Raw genomic sequence first — 20367 nt, 5'->3', positions numbered from 1 at the left:
GTTTACTTCTTGGCGGCCTTCTCGGTCTTCTTGGGCAGCAGGACAGCCTGGATGTTGGGCAGCACGCCGCCCTGAGCGATGGTGACTCCACCCAGGAGCTTGTTGAGCTCCTCGTCGTTGCGGACAGCCAGCTGCAGGTGACGGGGGATGATACGGGTCTTCTTGTTGTCACGGGCAGCGTTTCCAGCCAACTCCAGGATCTCAGCGGTCAGGTACTCCAGCACAGCCGCCAGGTAGACGGGGGCGCCGGCACCCACACGCTGAGCATAGTTCCCTTTGCGGAGCAGCCTGTGGACACGACCGACGGGGAACTGGAGCCCGGCACGGGAGGAGCGGGTCTTTGCCTTCGCTCTGGCTTTGCCGCCGGTTTTGCCTCTTCCGCTCATGGTTCACTTTTCTTTCTAAAGTCTCGACTCAGAAAATGTGCCGCCGCTCGTCACACGCCTCCTTTTTATGTCCGCGGAGCGTGTGCGGGTCTCCACCAGACCAACCAGAGAAGAGGCTTTCAGCAGACGGGCCCCTGGACGAATGAAGGCGGACTTTTTGAACGGATTCCTCGCCAATAAGCAGCGGAGAGTCAGGCGGGGGTCGACTCCTCCAGGCGGAGCTGAGCTCCGAGAGGAGCCGCTAACCAATCAGGAGCCGGAGCTCTGAAGCCGCGTCACCGTTTCGCAGCCGCTCCCGCAGCTTAAGAGCAGCCAGTCTCCTCTCTGGTCTCCACTTTTCTCCCGACTGTTGAGAGGAAGACGAAGAAACAATGGCAAGAACCAAGCAGACCGCTCGTAAATCCACGGGAGGCAAAGCTCCCAGGAAGCAGCTGGCCACCAAGGCTGCCCGTAAGAGCGCCCCGGCCACCGGCGGAGTGAAGAAGCCTCACCGTTACAGGCCCGGTACCGTTGCTCTCCGAGAGATCCGTCGCTACCAGAAATCCACCGAGCTGCTCATCCGCAAGCTGCCCTTCCAGCGCCTGGTCCGAGAAATTGCTCAGGACTTCAAGACCGACCTGCGCTTCCAGAGCTCCGCTGTCATGGCTCTGCAGGAGTCCAGCGAGGCTTACCTGGTCGGCCTCTTCGAGGACACCAACCTGTGCGCCATCCACGCCAAGAGGGTCACCATCATGCCCAAAGACATCCAGCTGGCCCGCCGCATCCGCGGAGAGCGCGCTTAACCTGTCTGCTGCTCCACCGACCGCCACGGCTCTTTTCAGAGCCCCTCACTCCTCTACACAGAGCTGCTTCCTTTATTGTTCATGCCAAATCTTTCTCTAAATTTAAAACTGTTTTCACTGCTGTTCCTGTGAATGATATTCTCACGTGTCATTTTATAAAGTCCACTGCTCTGTTACATCTTGGTAACAGCCTTTTGTAATGTTCCCAATTAACTCATTTCACGCTCATATCAGACTGCAAAAGTCAATTCATTTTAACACAAGGTGAAAAGTTGAGGACAAAATGCAAATAATGAACCAGTCTCTCTGAGCAGCAGACACTGATCTTCTCTTGGTAATCACTGCTGATCAAAGACTTTAGTACACTATCAATTTAACAGCAAGGCTCCTCTCTTAAAGAGGCAGCGACTGCAGATATGTTTCTCTTTATGCACACAGAAACCAGTGATAGAGAATAAAACGATTCAGATGCAACAAACAAACACTGCATGAAGACAAAGAGGGATGAGGACGAGTGTGTGTAGTTTACGGTCACAGGCAGGAAGTTGGACATCAGTGTTCCGTAGAACAAAGACTGAGCTGAGCTGCTATGAGCACTATTCCCATCTCAAATTGATATATATGTAAATATCATGTATATTTACTATAAGTGTTGTGACAAAGTGACACACAGTCTCGATTTAAGGAGTGGAATGAATGTTGAGGACTGTACACACAAGATAATGAGCTGGTAGTATCCGAGAGTCACGCTGATGTTCACTGACTGGACATCAGTGTTATGGAATGAACAGGTAATAACAGAGAGGTAATTTATCATTCTTTAAATCTAATGACTGAAAGAAGATATTGTTGTTGTCCGTGTGACTTGTAGATAAAGGGCCTCTCAGACAGGATGCAGCTTCCTGGCTGCTCATCGGAGCTCAGCAGCAGCAGCAGCAGCAGCAGCTTCATCACCCTGGACAGAGACAGCAGGTAGCAGCTCTGCTGGTGTCAGTTTAGCACCTGAGACAGCGACGGACGCACAAGACTCCCAGGAGAAGAGGACAGGAAGCTCCACGCTCCATCACACAGCGAGGCACGCGCGTTCACACGTACACTAACACACAGTCGTTCATGCTGTTGTTCAGTAGATGGCGCTCGTGCACCAAATCATCGACCTTCATGAGAGACCACCGAAGAAGAAGAGACCCTGCCTCTGCTTTCAACTACGTCCTCAGTTAACAAATAAATGTCAGGGACGCGGCGGTTTCAAGTTATTCAGTTACATTTCTTTGACCTGTGACAATGAGCGGAAGAGGCAAGGGAGGAAAAGGACTAGGTAAAGGAGGCGCCAAGCGTCACCGTAAAGTCCTCCGTGATAACATCCAGGGAATCACCAAGCCCGCTATCCGCCGTCTGGCTCGCCGCGGTGGAGTCAAGCGTATCTCCGGTCTCATCTACGAAGAGACCCGCGGAGTCTTGAAGGTTTTCCTGGAGAACGTCATCCGTGACGCCGTCACCTACACCGAGCACGCCAAGAGGAAGACCGTCACCGCCATGGATGTGGTGTATGCTCTGAAGAGGCAGGGCCGCACTCTGTACGGCTTCGGAGGCTAAACTGCTGCGTCCTTAAATCCAAACATCCAAAGGTCCTTTTAAGGGCCGCACACTTTTTTCATTTAAAGAGCTGATTTCCAATTGTATGTAGGAGGAAATTGAAACAAGCTTTTCCAACCTAAATGGGGCTGAACAAAGTCTAGATGTCTCTTTGTACATCAAATAGTCTTTCAATTTCTATACCTTTATCAATAAATGGTCAGATATAGTTCACTAGAATAGAGAATAGTAGAATCTGAGTTAAGCTCCTACATACTTCTGAATAACTATTGATCTCTTCACCTGAAATGGGTGTACAGGGTCAATTACTGAACTATGGTGCTATGAAACTCCACCAGCTGTTCACCTACATAAAGAATTTTACCACAAACTGCAACTCTTTCTTTAGAGACTAAAGTACAGTTTCAACTTAAACTTGGGTAATAGTGTTTGGTTGCAATATATCAGGTCCAATCTTCCAAGAACATGAGCTATAGTGTTGCACATTGTGACACCCAACAATGGCGAACAGGCCAAGGATTTGTGACTGTGCCTGTCCTTCACAGGTGGATCTTATCAGTTTATTAGTCCCTCTTACTTGAACCTTTATCATGTGTGAAATAACTCTTTTCGGTTTAGTGTTAACGATAGTATTGTAACTCTAGATTTTACGATTCTAACAAAACAAAAACTACTGTCAATTTTGCACTACATCATGTAAATATGTATATATGTCTATATCTTCCCTTTCTAATTGTATTGCTTATTTTTGCTATTGTAATGTTTCTGTTTTTGTAATATAATGTTGCTGCTGTGACAAAAAAAAATAAAAATCCCTGTCTGCAGGACATTAAAGGACTTAGTTCAGCAGTATATGAATCTTGGACTACTTATGGAAAATAAGCTTTTTATTCCACGTCAAAGTTGGGTGAAATATCCTTATTCTTTTCTCTGGTAATGATTTTGACAGAGGATTACTTGAAAAGTACTTCATACTAGTTATACAGATAGTCTAGGAAGTACTTTGTTCAGCAGTATATGCAGGGGTGGAAAGTAACAAGTTATATTTACTCTAGTTACAATATGTACTTTGTAAGTACATATTGTTGGAAGTAATTTACTTCGTTACATTTCAAATAGCTTCTGTTACAGAGTAAAAAACAAAGAAAGAAAAAAAATAAAAGGTGAACTCGCACTGCGTCTGCGTGGCAGTAACTGTCCATCTGATTGGCTCTGGACAACTGCAGCGCCAGAAGGTCAGAAACGTCGAGATGTTACTGCCACAGAGGAGCTAGCTAAAAGATGATGGAGGCGGATGGGGACGAGTGTGTGGGTAGAGACAAGTGTATCGACGGAGAGGGGTCGAATTTGGAACACAGAGACATGAACGGAGAACGTGAAGCCAATCCATGGCCATACTTAAAGGACTTCTTTGAGTTCAAGTCCGCGAATGACAATTTCATCAGGCAGTGTAAACGCTGTATGCTGAAAGAGACGCAGCTATCCACCTACAAACACTCTGCTTCCGACCTGCGCAAGCATGTACAGGTAAGACAACCTCGTGTGAAGCTAAATAAGGTTACATGCAACTTATCATGGATCCATGCAATTAATAACTTTACTCAATCATGGTATGCTAACTTCAGTGTTAGCAGTCAGCTTTATAGTGCTACTTAATGTTAGCTAACTTGGTGGTAAGCTAGCAAGCCTCATTTTAAACAATCAAATTTGACTCGTTCCTTAACTTCACAAAATTATGCTAATATTGCTATGATATGCATTGAAAATTGCTGATGAGTGTATTAACATATTGAAAAATGCACCAAAAAGTTATTAAGTTTTGGCTAATAAATCTTCTGGTATTGTTCTAATATTGGGTCTCTTTAAAGAGTAAAGTCTAGACCTGCTCTATGTGTAAAGTGCCTTGAGATGACTGTTTTTGTGATTTGGCGCTATATAGATAAAGATTGATTAATTGATTGATATATTGGTGAATGTTTTTCATTCGGTAGTTTTATATGCAGGATAAAACCAGGTGATCTGGGACCACACTTAAAGTCTGCCAGTGACCCATCTATGACATAGTCTACTCTTTCTACATGACACTTTGAAAAATATGAGTTAATCTATTAATATAAAAAATATTTTAACATTATTTTAACTACCTATATTTAATGAAAACATGGTATTGATTATGTATATGATGATGTTTGTTTGTTTTTTGCTCACAGAGGAAACATCCATCAAAGATTAAAGTCTACACTGACTCCGTGGCAACATGGAAACGAACCCTTTAACCAGAAGAAAAACCCAAGCAAGCAGAGTCCTGAAAACCAGCTCCTGTTCAAACTAAAGTTCATTGAGTAATTAAGGAGGAACTGTAATCTAGATCTATCTGTGAGCTATGTGTTTTTGTTAATAAAAAAGTGAGTTTGAGCTTTGTGTATGTTTTTGTACTTGTTTTATTGCATGGAGAAGGATTTTACCCCCAGAAGGTAACTAAGTAACTTTTAGTCTGGGTACTTTTTAAATGAGGTACTAGATTTTTACACCAGTACCATTACTTTTACTTAAGTACAATTTCATCAAGGTTACAGTACTTTTACTTGAGTAGATTTTATTGTTATTCTTTCCACCCCTGAGTATATTAATCTTGGACTACTTATGGAAAATAAGCTTTTTATTCCACATCAAAGTTGGGCGAAATATCCTTATTCTTTACTCTGTTAAGGATTTTGACACTCAAAAAGTACACAGTAAAAGTACTTAATATTATTCATGTATATAATGTAGGAAGTTCAGCAGTATATTAATCTTGGACTACTTATGGAAGCTTTTATTTTCCTCACATCGTCTCTTTTCTTTGAAATCCGGATGCATACCTTCATGATACCCTCAATTTATTACTGGGCATAATCACTGTAAAAGTACAGTATGTTTAATGGGTCTGATTGTGACACTGCAGTCTGACCCACATTACTGTTAATATTGGTAGATTCGCGCACTCGAAAACAACTTGCGGCTGATTTGACCAGACTAACGCGAAGCTTTGCGTGGAGGAATGACGGTGGAAGACATTTGCACTGCAGATTCTTGGACTTCCTCCTGTTCTTTGATCCGTTTTTATCTACGTGATGTCTCCCGTTTCTCTATGACTTTGTACTGAGTGTTTTGTCAGAGTGATTGATGTGAGATGATTTTGTTGTGCGCTCTCCCTCCTGCTTGTCGGCACATGGAGAGCTGCCTGTTTCTCCCACTCTCTTCCTTGCTGGACTGTTACAGTGCGTAACCCTCGTCTCCGCTTCCTCACAGCAGGAGGCTTTATTGACCCCAGCCTTGATCCCATCATGGAGAATGTTACATATTCTACTATGCTGTGCCACTCAGGCACACATGGGGCTTTGTGTTGCGTCTTTACGCATGAGGCAGTGGCTGGGCGTGGAGCGTTATGGATTCGTTTATTGGAGTGGGTGTGTTCATGCTTGTGGTGCTGGACGGACCCAGTGAGGCATGAGGCCTATACTCTATAGAACTCTATAGAACGATAGTTTTACTGTAACTCTAGATTCTACCAGTATAGCCGCAGCCCTTTAAGCTCTGGACCTCACTGGCTCCTTGAATGGTTTTAGAAAAAGCGGTTTATGGGAGCTGATTGCCGGGTGACGGTCTCACCACAATTTATACACAGGATGAGACCGAAGGTGAGGCCACACAGTAGGAAGTTTTTTCAGTGCTGCGTATGCGTGCGAGGGATAAACCCACTAGCCACAGCCTTTAAGGGCTGCAGCTATACAGGAAATCTAGAGTTACATTACGTGATTATCTTTTTGCAACCTGATGCACCAGGTATGAATTATGTTGTACTCTAATTATAATAGTCGGTTGCTAAAATTGGTAATAAGTAGTGTTGTGTCGGTCAAGGACGTGTCTTTTGAACGAATAAATCTTTTCTTGGACTGATTCGTTCCTTTCTCAGTTCAGCTGAGCTCAGCCGCGATCATGCCAGCTGGGAGTGGAACTGCCGCGACTCACTCAGAGAACTGTCAGGATGTGATTCTCGTTCGCGATACGCGAACCTACTGCACACAGAGAACTGACGCTGAGGACGTGATTCTCGTTCAGGTACTGTGTTGAAAATGGCACTGTGTCACTCACCCAGGACAGAGGAGATTATTCACATTCAGTAGCTGTACTGCTAAAACAGTGATTTTACTGCACAGTAAAAGTCACTCATGTTCGCGAACGTGATTCTCAGCAGCTGCCGTTGGAGACGTGATTCACGTTCACGCTGATTCAGTGACAGTGATTCAGCGTCAGAGAACTGAGGCTGAGGATGTGATTCTCGTTCATGTACTGTGCTGAAAGTAGCGATGGAGAGCACTGAACGATTCGGTGAACGAATCTTTTGAACAAATCATTTTAATGAACAGATACTAGAGATTCAGTTCAGTAAAAAAAGAACTGCCGTTCCCATCACTAGTGTGTGTGACAAAACATTTTGGCGACACTATACTATCAGAAATGTGCCTGTTACTACTATAACTACAGTGTTGATAATATGGAACTGGTAATACAGCAGTAGGTCATCACTGACAGCACGTTGTTTTTTTTCCTCCACAGCAATTCTTGTATCACATTGTATCTAAGAATACAAACGTCTACAAATCAGGCTAGGAAGCCATTTACAGCACTGGTCTCCCCAGTCATTTAATAGTACCAGACGGGGATTTTGTGGTAATAAAGCACAACTAATGTGTAAAACTTCAAATGATCAAACTGAACCAGCATGTGCATTACTGCGGATTCCACAACACAAATCTAGAACGTCATGTGATGTATATCAAATCTAGACATTATTCCAAGCAGTAATCACTCTAAAGATTGATTTGCTCACTAGTGGCCCGGCCATGGACTTATGCCCGACATTAAAGCATTGACTGCTTGAGGCGTTAAAATAGCGGTCAGAAAAACCAACTCTTCAAAAGAAGTGTGTGCAGCCCTTAAAAGGACCTTTGGTTGTTTAAATTTGAGGACGCAGCAGTTTAGCCTCCGAAGCCGTACAGAGTGCGGCCCTGCCTCTTGAGAGCATACACCACATCCATGGCGGTGACGGTCTTCCTCTTGGCGTGCTCGGTGTAGGTGACGGCGTCACGGATGACGTTCTCCAGGAAAACCTTCAAGACTCCGCGGGTCTCCTCGTAGATGAGACCGGAGATACGCTTGACTCCACCGCGGCGAGCCAGACGGCGGATAGCGGGCTTGGTGATTCCCTGGATGTTATCACGGAGGACTTTACGGTGACGCTTGGCGCCTCCTTTACCGAGTCCTTTTCCTCCCTTGCCTCTTCCGCTCATTTTGTCACCTTTCTAGATGACTGGTTTAAGTCTGCTGCTGGTCGAGTCGAGAGCTCTTGAGCCTGGTGGAGTAGCTCAGGGCGTCTGCCCTTTTCTACCCATTGTTGTGGGTGGAGCTTGGTGAGCGGCAAGAGGTGGGAGGGGCTGGACTCTGGAGGAAGGAGGACGTAAGTGAACCAAGGCAGGAGAGAAAAAAAAACAAACAAAAAAAGTGCTCATGTGTACTTAGTGCAGACTCGTGTTTATGTGTTTTGTGTGTGTGTGTTGTGTTTCATAAGTGATCATTCATATTCATATATTCATGTGTGTGTATTAGATGGTTTGTGTTGTATGTTTTGTGTTAAGTTACTTGGCCATGGAAGAGGGGGGTCAGGGGGTCAGGGGATGGGGACGGGGGCTTCAGCTGGAGGATGAATGACAGGGGGGTGTTGACAGTTTGTTTGGCTTCTTGGATGGTTTTCTGAAGGGCAGGGTTGGTTATTGCTGTGCTTAGGTATCTCAGGGCTAATGCTTGGTGTCTCTGTCTGATGGTCTGGATGCCGGTTATTCTGTGGATGTAGTGGTTACTGATATAATTTGGGAGACGGTGAGCCAGTTTTAGTGCTTTGTTTTGTATGACTTGGAGGCGTTGTATCTGGTTGTCAGTGAGGGTGATCCAGGCGGGGACAGAGTATTCAAACAGGGGGCGGATGTAGGCTAGATAGACTTTGATTATTGTTGAGGGTGATTCACGTTGTTAAACTTGAATTTTAATTTTCTTGTCACTGGCAGACTTGTGAGTTACATGTTAGGCATGTAAAGGTGAGAAGAGCCAGAAGTAAAAGACTGGGTTGTTACACACATGAATTACTTGTTTAAAAAAAAAAAAAAAAAAAAAAGTTAAATAATGCATACAACGCAATTCTAAAAACCTTATCATTCATACTCCAGTAATTTGACATGCGGAATATGTCTTAATAGAAGAGATGGTGGCTCTTAGAAGAGCCTTTGGGTTGTTGTAGATATCAGGATCAGTTTACTTGGAGCTGGTGTACTTGGTGACGGCCTTGGTGCCCTCAGACACGGCGTGCTTGGCCAGCTCACCGGGCAGCAGCAGGCGGACGGCGGTCTGGATCTCCCTGGAGGTGATGGTGGAGCGCTTGTTGTAGTGAGCCAGACGGGAGGCCTCACCGGCGATGCGCTCGAAGATGTCGCTGACGAAGGAGTTCATGATGCCCATGGCCTTTGAGGAAATGCCGGTGTCGGGGTGCACCTGCTTGAGCACCTTGTACACGTAGATGGCGTAGCTCTCCTTCCTGGTCTTTCTCCTCTTCTTGCCGGTCTTGGTGGCCTTAGACACGGCTTTCTTTGAGCCCTTCTTGGGTGCTTTCACTGGATCAGGCATGATTACTACTTCGCTGAGATCAACTCACAGATAACTAAAGTGTTACGAACGTGGTTTTTATATACGCCTGCTGCAAATTGCACTGTGCCGTCTCTCACACAGGATTGGCTGGATTGTGCTCCAGACTGAGCATGCGTAGAACAAATCACCATCCTGAGCCAGAGGGGGGGTCTGAGCAGATGTCTTAAGAGTGGAACGCGTTTTAATGGTGCTTTATTTCAACAAAGGCGATGACTTTTATTTAGATCATTTAGACATCTAACTATTAAGATCACAGACTATAAAATACTTCACGAAATAATAAATGAAATAAAACATGTGGGATAATCTCAGTTTCAGGGGTCTCCCTGGAGTGCTGATTTATACCCTCTAGCTATAATCCCTTTGACTACAATAATTGACTGAGCCTTATTTTTATAGAATAGCATATAAGTCAGTATTGAATAAATACATATATACTTAGATAACAATGGGCAATCAGTCTCTATTATCAAAACTAAGGGTGGCACTGTTAAGTCCCCCACATTTATCCTTTCTGTATTAATGGACCTCACACACTGCTCTTCACCATTGTTGATATCAATGTATTTACATATGATCCCTTGTTTGTATCACCTCCATATATTACAAATAATGCACAATGACCCACATTGATCAGTATCAAGTTTTGTTGTCTTATTCGCATGTGCTTCACAGTCTCACTGTTGATATCTGAAAAGAGTTATATCATACATGATGAAGGTTCAAGAGGACTGGGTAACTGTTGACTGGTAAGATCCACCTGTGAACCCTCGACAGGCAAAGCCATGAATACTTGACCTCAAAGCCACCGTGAGCAGGCAGTGTGCAGGATAGTTGTGGCTTTTGTACAATGTACAGGGACATGGGACCTGGTTTAACATGAGATTCAAAGCTACATTTTAAAATGTAATTTTCAGTGCTATAAAAAAGAAAAATACATTCAAAAAACAGGATGGAGGACTGGTTTGCTGATGAAGGGTAAGATCCCCCTGTGAACCCTCAGGACAGGCGCAGCCACAAATACTTGGCCTGTTCGCCATTGTCGGGAGTCACAATGTGCAACACCATATTGATTTTTTAGTCTGTCTATTCTAAAAATGTGGATTTGGCATCAAAAAGACCAAACTGTAATTTTATGAGCATATTTTACTCAGTTTAAAGTGACTGAAAGAGACTTAAAAACAATGTATTATTGAAAAATTACTACTTTATTACGGAAGCTGAGAACGGCCATGGATTTTTCTAATTTTTTATGCAAACCAGATTCTCATTTACTCTCAGTGATGGAATATTTAGGATCAATAACCTGAGCAGGACTGATGGTGTATATATATATTCTGAAAAGCTTTGATTTGAAAGGATACAAACTTAAACCTGTAACTCTAAAGTTGAACATTCGAGGTAAATAACTTTTTTTTGCCTATCAAGGAATTAATCAACATTGACCAACATACATGACTAATTTTATTGCTAATTTACACATTTATTCTGTATATATCTGTATTGACAGAATGAGCAAGATCGTGATCATTTCTAGAGTGATGTGAGTGTGTTTCCCTCAGCTCCTGTGTCCTCTGTCCTGCAGGTCTCTGAGTTTTTGTCCAAGGGAGAGATGAGGGTGTCCTGCTCCTCTGAGGGAGGGGACAGTCCTCAGTACAGCTGGACTCACACTGACATTAAACCCTCCACTCACTAATCAAACTGTTGCTTCCTCCAGCAGAGATGACCCATGGTGCTTAAGTCAAAATCCACTCCTGATTTTTGTGTCTCTTTATCTGAACAGATCAGTTCCTGCTCATACTTGTTCTGCGAACAGCTGTGGTGATTCTTAGATTAGTCGGGATCGCCGTGTATTTTGTTTGGAAGAAAAAGAAATACAAGAAAGCTGAAGGCTCTGCCGTCCCTAAAGAGGTGGACTATGAGAACTCTGGTGTGATGGTTGATATGAGAACTTCTGCATCTGATCTTTAACTTTCTGAACCAACACCTCAGTGTCGCCTCTCAGCTGCTGTGATTGGACAGGAGTCTTCATGGATGTAAAAATAGATTAGAGTCAAAATTATAATCACTTCTTGTTCCTCTCAAATTTACTTCTTAGCATCTTGCAATCACCTTCCCATAATAAGTCTTCGAGTGTTTCCTTCATTTGTGTCACTACATATCGGCAGAGTACTAATGGTCACTGTTCGTTTCTCTACAACGAGAGCAGCCAGGAACTGAAAGCGTGGGCAGAGGAACAGGCTGCTGAGGACGACAATTTCCTAAACCGAATCCTGATTTCCTGTAATCGAGTTTGTCTGTTTACAAATTAGAAGCCAAGATGTTGAATAGTGGAATTGAATAGTTAATAGTAGCAGGATATTGCTGTGTTCAGTCAGTGAATGCTGGAGGGACAGCGTACCATCATGCCTGTGTTTTCACCTTGTTGATACACGACTGGAACAGAAGACAAAACAATAACCCTGCACTTTGTTTTCAGTCTCCATGCTGGTTGTAAACATCAACATATAGCTGAAAAGAAATTCAAACAAATGGATCAATATATTGTAATGTTTTGAGGAATATAAGACATTAACCTCCTGTCATACTGTTCAGTGAGGAACTGTTTGTCTGCAATATTCTGCTTCCTTTTACGTGTTGGCGAAAACACGAGAAGCATCACTGTGATGTCTCAGGATGTCCTGTGAGCTTTGACTGTCTAAAGTGGTCCAGTATTGAAACAGACAAATAAAACATGAGCCCAGATGATGATACTGAGAATTCACTGTGTTAAATAGACTTCATACAAGTGTCCATGCATACAAGCATCCTGAGGATGGTCGTGTCCTCCTGTCTGCCTAAAACACCTTTATGTCGACACAATGATGGTCTTTGGACCAAGAGTTTGATGATAAAGTCCTTCACAGGGGTAGTGATCCAATAAGTCTATGTGGCTTTTTCGTTTACAAGATCTTCATAATAATTAAAGCTGTGTGACCTCAAAGTTAAAATGGATGTAAAGCAAAACAATAGAAACATTTTTCTGATGTTACATCACACAATTTCCGAGCATTCAACTTGAAGTTGTTTCACTATTTCAGATAGTTTGATGTTGTGCAAAGCTCAGTGACTGTGGATATTTGTCTAACAACTAAACTAAATATCTGTTATGGAGAAACAGTTTTATGTAAGAATCTTAAACTGGACAATTCTTGAGTTGTTTCTGAGACTTTTACAGTCGATAACTTTGCAAATACCGACCACATGTGTTACAGAGTGGATTATCCTGTCGTAAATATACCATCTTTGGTCATTGCACTGGTCTATGGGTAGGCTACCTCAGCAGGAAGAGGAAAATACTCTATAAATCCACTGTCTCTGCTCCAACCCAGACTGCTGCATTTGGCAACCGTAAGCATATACACACAATAATGGATTAAAAACTCTTGTTAGACCATTCCTGTTCGGCTCCCGGACCGTGGTCGAAAAGCGCAGGGGAGATGTTTCCTGCAGGGCCGAAGTTTATTATTACCTTCGGGGTGAACCACTTTCACGTATGTCGTTGGTCGGTAAATAATGCCAGGGAGCTTTGCTGTCTTTTGAGGTGGCGTCATGTTTATTCACGGCTAACTGCAGCATAAATTGTACATTTTATTCCTGTCGTTACTGCCGTTTCTCACTCATTCATTCCCTGTCTGCACGTACACACGCTCCCTCACTCTCGCTCACCCACTCACACCTGACGCACTGCCCTATTCATGAAGGAGCTACGTCACTCACACAACACTCTGTTAAAACAACTTCTGGACAAGCTGAACTTCAGCGGTAAGGATTTGTAGTCCTAACTATTCTCTACTTCCTAAGATAGACATCGCAAAATTGGTAACTGGAATATACAGGCCAGGTTGCTTGTATTTTAATAAATCATACTATTTAAAACTTTAAAACATGGTGTCCATTGATGTAAATACAAGGCACGCCAACAAGTTCATGTGAGTGATACAAAGCAACAAGTATTACATATAATGATACTTTTAATTTAACTGTGACTAGTACTGATTAACCATTACCATTGCTTCCTCTGTGCCATGTGAGAGTGTTTTCCAAGGCCAGCGAAGTGTTCAGCAAGAAGAACAGACTCAGTCCAGGCACAGTGGAACAAATACTGTTCCTGAATAAACGTTAATTTTAACGTAAAAAATCAAACACAGTCACCAACCACAATAAAGCCCCCTGACCTGTCCACAAGCACCATCACTCTGCCAGAATATGCATTGTCCTGTCAAAGCACTTCTCACTACACTGAAGTCATTATCATTTCTATAATTTCTGCACTGGCAGTGGCAGACTGTTAAAATATATAGCACTACCTATTTCACACATTTTGTGAGAAGACACTCATTATTATCATAGAAATGTGTGCAAATGTTCATACCCACCCTTCATTCATCTCAGATTCTACCTCCCCAATGAACAAACACAAGAAATGTTCACACGCAGAACACCAACTTTACTATTATTTTTATGATTTTGTGAAGAAGAAATTTTCTTGTTTCAATTGATGCAGTGTCCAATGTACCCTTATTTATTCAGTGATTTAATTCATACTGAACATCCAAAGATGGTAAACAGTAGCTAATCGATGCGGATGTGAATTCATGACAGTGCTTAACTTTCACCAGCAGATATCGCCAAAGAGTCTGAAGCTTCGCGCGTTGAATGATATTTTGATACAATTGGACTGAAGCCTTCATTGGTTCCTGAGGCTTCATTTTGCCATCACTACAGGGTGGGAGATTGGATCTGAGATATTGCAACCAAACACTGTAACCCAAGTTAAAGTCAAAACTGTACTTTAGTCTCTAAAATAAAAGTTGAAGTTAAAGGGATGAAATTATGTGTAGGTGATCAGCTGGGGAAGTTTCATTGTGCCATCGTTACATATTTGACCCTAGTCACCCATTTTATTTGGAGATAAACAATGACTCAAGAATTCACAGTCTTGAGGGTAAATTATTAAAATTTGAGTGAAATTTGCCTATGTGGAACTAACTTCACCAAGTTTAACTACAAAAAAAAAAAAAAAAAAACCCTACATATTCTAGTCAACCATTTTATAAAATATAGAATCAAGAAATTTAAGCCACTGAATGACTACGCTTTGTTTCTTTCAACGCCGTTTGGGTTTCAAAACAAGTGTATATATCCGTTTTCATCTCCTACAACAATTTGGAAATCAGCTCTTAAAAACGAATGAAGTGTGCGGCCCTTAAAAGGACCTTTGGTTGTTTAGAATTGAGGACGCGGCAGTTTAGCCTCCGAAGCCGTACAGAGTGCGGCCCTGCCTCTTGAGAGCATACACCACATCCATGGCGGTGACGGTCTTCCTCTTGGCGTGCTCGGTGTAGGTGACGGCGTCACGGATGACGTTCTCCAGGAAAACCTTCAAGACTCCGCGGGTCTCCTCGTAGATGAGCCCGGAGATACGCTTGACTCCACCGCGGCGAGCCAGACGGCGGATAGCGGGCTTGGTGATTCCCTGGATGTTATCACGGAGGACTTTGCGGTGACGCTTGGCGCCTCCTTTACCGAGTCCTTTTCCTCCCTTGCCTCTTCCGCTCATTGTCACAGGTCAAAGAAATGTAACTGAATAAAATCCAACCGCCGCGTCCCTGACATTTATTTGTTAACTGAGGACGTAGTTGAAAGCAGAGGCAGGGTCGCTGCTTCTTCTTCTTCTGTGGTCTGTCATGAAGGTCGATGATTTAGTGCACGAGCGCCACCTACTGAGCAACAGCATGAACGCGCGTGCCTCGCTGTGTGATTGGCTGCAGCTGTGTCTCAGCTCTCTCAGGTGAGTGCAGGTGGAGCTTCCTGTCCTCTTCTCCAGGGAGTCTTGTGCATCCGTCGCTGTCTCAGGTGCTGAACTGACACCAGCAGAGCTGCTACCTGCTGTCTCTGTCCAGGGTGATGAAGCTGCTGCTGAGCTCGAACAGGAGCCAGGAAGCTGCATCCTGTCTGAGAGGCCCTTTATCTACAAGTCACACTGACAAAAACAATATCTTCTTTCAGTCATTAGATTTAAAGAATGATAAATTACCTCTCTCTGCAGTGTTTGTTGCATCTGAATCGTTTTATTCTCTATCACTGGTTTCTGTGTGTATAAAGAGAAACATATCTGCAGTCGCTGCCTCTTTAAGAGAGGAGCCTTGCTGTTAAATTGATAGTGTACTAAAGTCTTTGATCAGCAGTGATTACCAAGAGAAGATCAGTGTCTGCTGCTCAGAGAGACTGGTTCATTATTTGCATTTTGTTCTCAACTTTTCACCTTGTGTTAAAATTATGAATTGACTGCTTTGCAGTCTGATGGTGCACATTTCTATTACTGATGGTGAGAAAATGAGTGCGAAATGAGTTAATTGGGAACATTGCAAAAGGCTGTTACCAAGATGTAACAGAGCAGTGGACTTTATAAAATTACGCGTGAGAATATCATTCATAGGAACAGTAGTGAAAGCAGTTTTAAATTTAGAGAAAGATTTGGCATGAACAATAAAGGAAGCAGCTCTGTGTAGAGGAGTGAGGGGCTCTGAAAAGAGCCGTGGTGGTCGGTGGAGCAGCACACAGGTTATGCGCGCTCTCCGCGGATGCGGCGGGCCAGCTGGATGTCTTTGGGCATGATGGTGACCCTCTTGGCGTGGATGGCGCACAGGTTGGTGTCCTCGAAGAGGCCGACCAGGTAAGCCTCGCTGGACTCCTGCAGAGCCATGACAGCGGAGCTCTGGAAGCGCAGGTCGGTCTTGAAGTCCTGAGCAATTTCTCGAACCAGGCGCTGGAAGGGCAGCTTGCGGATGAGCAGCTCGGTGGATTTCTGGTAGCGACGGATCTCTCGGAGAGCCACGGTACCGGGCCTGTAACGGTGAGGCTTCTTCACTCCGCCGGTGGCCGGGGCGCTCTTACGGGCAGCCTTGGTGGCCAGCTGCTTCCTGGGAGCTTTGCCTCCCGTGGATTTACGAGCGGTCTGCTTGGTTCTTGCCATTGTTTCTTCTTCTTCCTCGCAACAGTCGGGAGAAAAGTGGAGACCAGAGAGGAGACTGGCTGCTCTTAAGCTGCGGGAGCGGCTGCGAAACGGTGACGCGGCTTCAGAGCTCCGGCTCCTGATTGGTTAGCGGCTCCTCTCGGAGCTCAGCTCCGCCTGGAGGAGTCGACCCCCGCCTGACTCTCCGCTGCTTATTGGCGAGGAATCCGTTCAAAAAGTCCGCCTTCATTCGTCCAGGGGCCCCTCTGCTGAAAGCCTCTTCTCTGGTTGGTCTGGTGGAGACCCGCACACGCTCCGCGGACATAAAAAGGAGGCTTGTGACGAGCGGCAGCACATTTTCTGAGTCGAGACTTTAGAAAGACGTGAACTATGAGCGGAAGAGGCAAAACCGGCGGCAAAGCCAGAGCGAAGGCAAAGACCCGCTCCTCCCGTGCCGGGCTCCAGTTCCCCGTCGGTCGTGTCCACAGGCTGCTCCGCAAAGGGAACTATGCTCAGCGTGTGGGTGCCGGCGCCCCCGTCTACCTGGCGGCTGTGCTGGAGTACCTGACCGCTGAGATCCTGGAGTTGGCTGGAAACGCTGCCCGTGACAACAAGAAGACCCGTATCATCCCCCGTCACCTGCAGCTGGCTGTCCGCAACGACGAGGAGCTCAACAAGCTCCTGGGTGGAGTCACCATCGCTCAGGGCGGCGTGCTGCCCAACATCCAGGCTGTCCTGCTGCCCAAGAAGACCGAGAAGGCCGCCAAGAAGTAAACCGCTCTGTCAGAGACCACCAACACAAAGGCTCTTTTAAGAGCCCCCCACTCACTTCTCATAAACAGCAATGATCCTCATGTCTGTCTCACTATACAACCCACATGAGTTTATACTCTACAAAATCACTTTATTTTGTTAAATACATGAGACATTTTGCTAAATTGATGAATTTACGCATGTTTACATATGTTTCATGTAACTACTTTTTAGTAGGGGTGGTTGATACTGCAAATTTCCGATACCAATACTCACCTCTGTATCACTATTGCTATTTTATTTTTTTGGTCCGATCTATTCACCTTTGGGTCGGGCGGGCTTTACTAAGCTGATTCCTTCGCCTTTAATTTTACTATAACTTTTTTAAGTCACTTAATTCATCTCTACCCCCACACATACATCAAGAACACGATTTTAACTTGTTCAAACTTATTTAACATAGGCTACTTAAAATAACTTTAAAATAGATTTCTTTATTGATCAATAGAAACGTCAATGTTGCAACAATGTAACATTGTTACATTCGTTAGAATGTAACAAATCACATAGAAACAAAAAAAGCCATAACACACAATAAAAAACACAATAGTAATAATAGCACCAAATTTATAAATATATACATGCATTCACCTGCCATACTGCAAGATTTAAAAAGGAAAAAGAATCAATAGAACAAAAAATGTGAATTGAAAATACAGTTCAGTAATTTTACTGTTAAGAAACAATAACATGGTTGATAAAACATTGTATCAGGTAATTGTGAAGGTTAAAGGCTGCAACTCATCCAAATAATGTTTATAAATGAACTGCACAGTATTTATCATTCAGATCATCAGGTGCAACTGAACAGATGTAATGAGATATTATTAAGTGAAGGCCTTCATCTCTTCCTGTTCCCGCGCGTGCGTCACTTGAGACCAGATGCTAGTTGAGTCACGTGCAGAATAACATGAAACCTGAATGTGGTTCTCAGACTGAAGAGAGATTTTAGTTCCAAAGGAAGCTGAGTTTGTTGTGTTGTCTGTGACGTGACACTTTGTTAAGAAAATAATCAGTATCAGTTAAGTGGTGCGTTGAAACCTGCAGTGTGATAAAAGCAGTTTGAGAAGTGAAGAGGAGTTCTCCCACCGTCCAGCAGGTGAACATAGAGTGTGATGTTGAGTGTCAGTGGCATTAAAATGTAAGAGATTAGTTAGTGATGAGATTTGGGTGAATAATGAAGAGGACTGAGCTCTTTGAGGATGGTGTGGGTGGCTCTGAAAAGAGCCTTTGTTGAGGAGGTGTCAGGTGTTGGTGAGGGCTCACTTCTTCTTGGGTGCTGCTGCCTTCTTGGCTTTGGGCTTGGCAGTCTTCTTTGCGGGAGCCTTCTTGGCTGCAGGAGCCTTCTTGGCCACCTTCTTGGGGCTCTTGGCGGCCTTCTTGGGGCTCTTGGCGGGTTTCTTGGCGGCTGCGGGTTTCTTGGGCTTCTTGGGGGACTTCTTGGCGGCTGCTGGCTTCTTGGCCGCAGCTTTGGGCTTCTTGGCCGCTGCGGGTTTCTTGGCTGCGGGCTTCTTGGCTTTAGCAGGAGCCTTCTTGGCCGGCTTCTTGGCTTTGGGCTCGGCCACCTTCTTGCTGATCTTGAAGGAGCCGGATGCTCCGGTCCCCTTGGTCTGGACCAGAGTCCCCTTGAGCACCAGAGCCTTGACGGCGGTCTTGACGCGAGCCTTGTTCTTATCCACATCGTAGCCTCCGGCAGTCAGAGCCTTCTTGAGAGCGGCCAGAGACACTCCGCTTCTCTCCTTGGATGCGGACACAGCCTTGACGATCAGGTCTCTGACGCTGGGGCCGACCTTCTTGGGCTTGCTCGCCTTCTTCTTGGCGGCTTTAGCCGGAGCGGCGGCGGCGGGAGCTGGAGCTACTTCTGCCATTGTGTATTCAAAATCTGATGCTACTCACGACAGCGAGACGAGAGTGTGACTGGACGAATGGAGAATCCAGAACAGGAGGCGGTCCTTAAACACACCATGAGAACCGTGGAGAGTCAACCCGGGCCGCGGCTCCTGTGAACAGTGTGAATGCCGGGCCACTTGTGTTTTCTCTTCATCGACAAAAGACTCCAGACTAAATGTGGGACCAGAGTTGAAGGCTGACAGTGAAGGAGCCGATAGCGGACTTGTTTCTCTTCATATTGAAGTCATGTAGAGCTCTGCTGCTCTCTGCTTTTTGTTGGAGGAGCCTCCAAACCTCCCGCTTTCACCGCGGTGAGCAGCGCTACTCCGCTACTTTTCCCTCTCATTTCTCTCCTAAAGTGTTTTAAAATACATCAGAGCTCCGTCAGAAGTAGTTTTCCAGCTGCTCCAAGTGTTTCTTCAGGGACACGAAGTAAAAACAACCATCTGTCGGTGATCATTTTGTTATAAATTCGAGTTATTCTGGCAGCAGCAAACACACCGATGATGGCCGAGGCTTCCCGTCAGCTAATCGGTCCGGCTGTGGAGATTTCTGCAGCTGGACTCCTTTCATAGACTTATTATCGATGAATATTAGAATATTTAAAAAATATTGTGTCACACAACAGGTATTCTTCTGTTGATGGAAATGTGGATTCAGATTCCTGGACTTTGGTCAAAAACGATCCCTGGCAGCATTAAAGTGAAACTCTTGCGAAAATGCAACCTAGGCTTTTTTTGTGAATGTATATAAGACAAACCTTAGCGTAAAAGCGTAAATAGCCATTTTTAAGATTATCGTCAAAATCGCTATTTTTAAAACACCAAGAAGGTTTGACACATGAAACTTTGCTCGTAGTATCACACAGCTCAACTGAACCACTCAGATGTGTCCATCGGAGTATATCTGGGCTGCCATGAGGAGGGCTAGAGGAACAAGCTACTGTTAAAGGGATATTCCGGTGTCAGTTTCAGGTATTTATTTATTGTGCAAAAGGGCACACAGCAGCTCCTGGGCATTGTGGAAAGTGGTTTGTTTTCCCCCTGGACACGAACCGGATGTGACGTTTTGTGGACGTTCCCTTGCTTGCTTTATCTATAGGCTTTCCCCAAAACATTACAGTATTTTGTTCTTAAATGTATTTCTTAATATCTTTTCCTACATT

The 20367-nt window shown here is 44.4% G+C and overlaps 7 protein-coding genes across 9 annotated transcripts in view; 2 read left to right on the top strand and 5 right to left on the bottom strand.

Annotated features, from left to right (window-relative positions):
• Positions 1-471, bottom strand: part of LOC119027259 (histone H2A) — a 517-nt gene extending 46 nt beyond the window's left edge. The window contains exon 1 of the mRNA XM_037112274.1: positions 1-471. This exon is cut by the window's left edge and continues 46 nt beyond it. Within this exon, the coding sequence (XP_036968169.1) occupies positions 3-386 (384 nt within the window). The 5' untranslated portion in view covers positions 387-471 and the 3' untranslated portion in view covers positions 1-2.
• A 3485-nt stretch (positions 472-3956) lies between these two features.
• LOC119026695 overlaps positions 3957-20367 on the top strand; it is a 1024654-nt gene continuing 1008243 nt past the window's right edge. Inside the window, exons 1-3 of one of the 2 annotated variants that reach the window (XM_037111201.1) lie at positions 3957-4291; positions 4975-5097; positions 6646-6647. In XM_037111201.1, the coding sequence (XP_036967096.1) occupies positions 4284-4291; positions 4975-5097; positions 6646-6647 (133 nt within the window). In that variant the 5' untranslated portion in view covers positions 3957-4283. The remainder of the gene's footprint in view (positions 4292-4974; positions 5098-6645; positions 6648-20367) is intronic. The other variant, XM_037111185.1, reaches the window with a different exon arrangement.
• Positions 7339-8181, bottom strand: LOC119027304 (histone H4). Its single transcript, XM_037112392.1, has one exon. The coding sequence runs from the start codon at positions 8095-8097 to the stop codon at positions 7786-7788; it is 312 nt and encodes a 103-aa protein (XP_036968287.1). The 5' UTR covers positions 8098-8181; the 3' UTR covers positions 7339-7785.
• Positions 9064-9499, bottom strand: LOC119027291 (histone H2B 3-like). The gene has a single exon (XM_037112369.1). It carries the CDS (start codon positions 9479-9481, stop codon positions 9113-9115), a length of 369 nt encoding a protein of 122 aa, XP_036968264.1. The 5' UTR covers positions 9482-9499; the 3' UTR covers positions 9064-9112.
• LOC119027161 (histone H3) lies at positions 14743-16554 on the bottom strand. Of its 2 annotated transcripts, none has more exons than XM_037112107.1 (2): positions 16183-16554; positions 14743-15111 (listed from the first exon to the last, which is right to left on the bottom strand). In XM_037112107.1, the coding sequence occupies exons 1-2, from the start codon at positions 16518-16520 to the stop codon at positions 14793-14795; spliced, it is 657 nt and encodes a 218-aa protein (XP_036968002.1). In that variant the 5' UTR covers positions 16521-16554; the 3' UTR covers positions 14743-14792. The 2 variants fall into 2 exon arrangements, with proteins under 2 accessions (XP_036968002.1, XP_036967994.1); XM_037112099.1 differs by lacking the exon at positions 14743-15111 and adding an exon at positions 15895-16019 and having other exon boundaries at positions 16102-16554.
• Positions 16864-17321, top strand: LOC119027270 (histone H2A). Its single transcript, XM_037112296.1, has one exon. It carries the CDS (start codon positions 16890-16892, stop codon positions 17271-17273), a length of 384 nt encoding a protein of 127 aa, XP_036968191.1. The 5' UTR covers positions 16864-16889; the 3' UTR covers positions 17274-17321.
• Positions 18521-19731, bottom strand: LOC119026970 (histone H1-like). The gene has a single exon (XM_037111704.1). It carries the CDS (start codon positions 19178-19180, stop codon positions 18575-18577), a length of 606 nt encoding a protein of 201 aa, XP_036967599.1. The 5' UTR covers positions 19181-19731; the 3' UTR covers positions 18521-18574.

The sequence above is a fragment of the Acanthopagrus latus genome, chromosome 1, assembly GCF_904848185.1.
Source record: "Acanthopagrus latus isolate v.2019 chromosome 1, fAcaLat1.1, whole genome shotgun sequence".
Taxonomy (NCBI): Eukaryota; Metazoa; Chordata; class Actinopteri; order Spariformes; family Sparidae; genus Acanthopagrus; species Acanthopagrus latus.
This window is presented reverse-complemented; position numbering and strand designations above follow the sequence as displayed.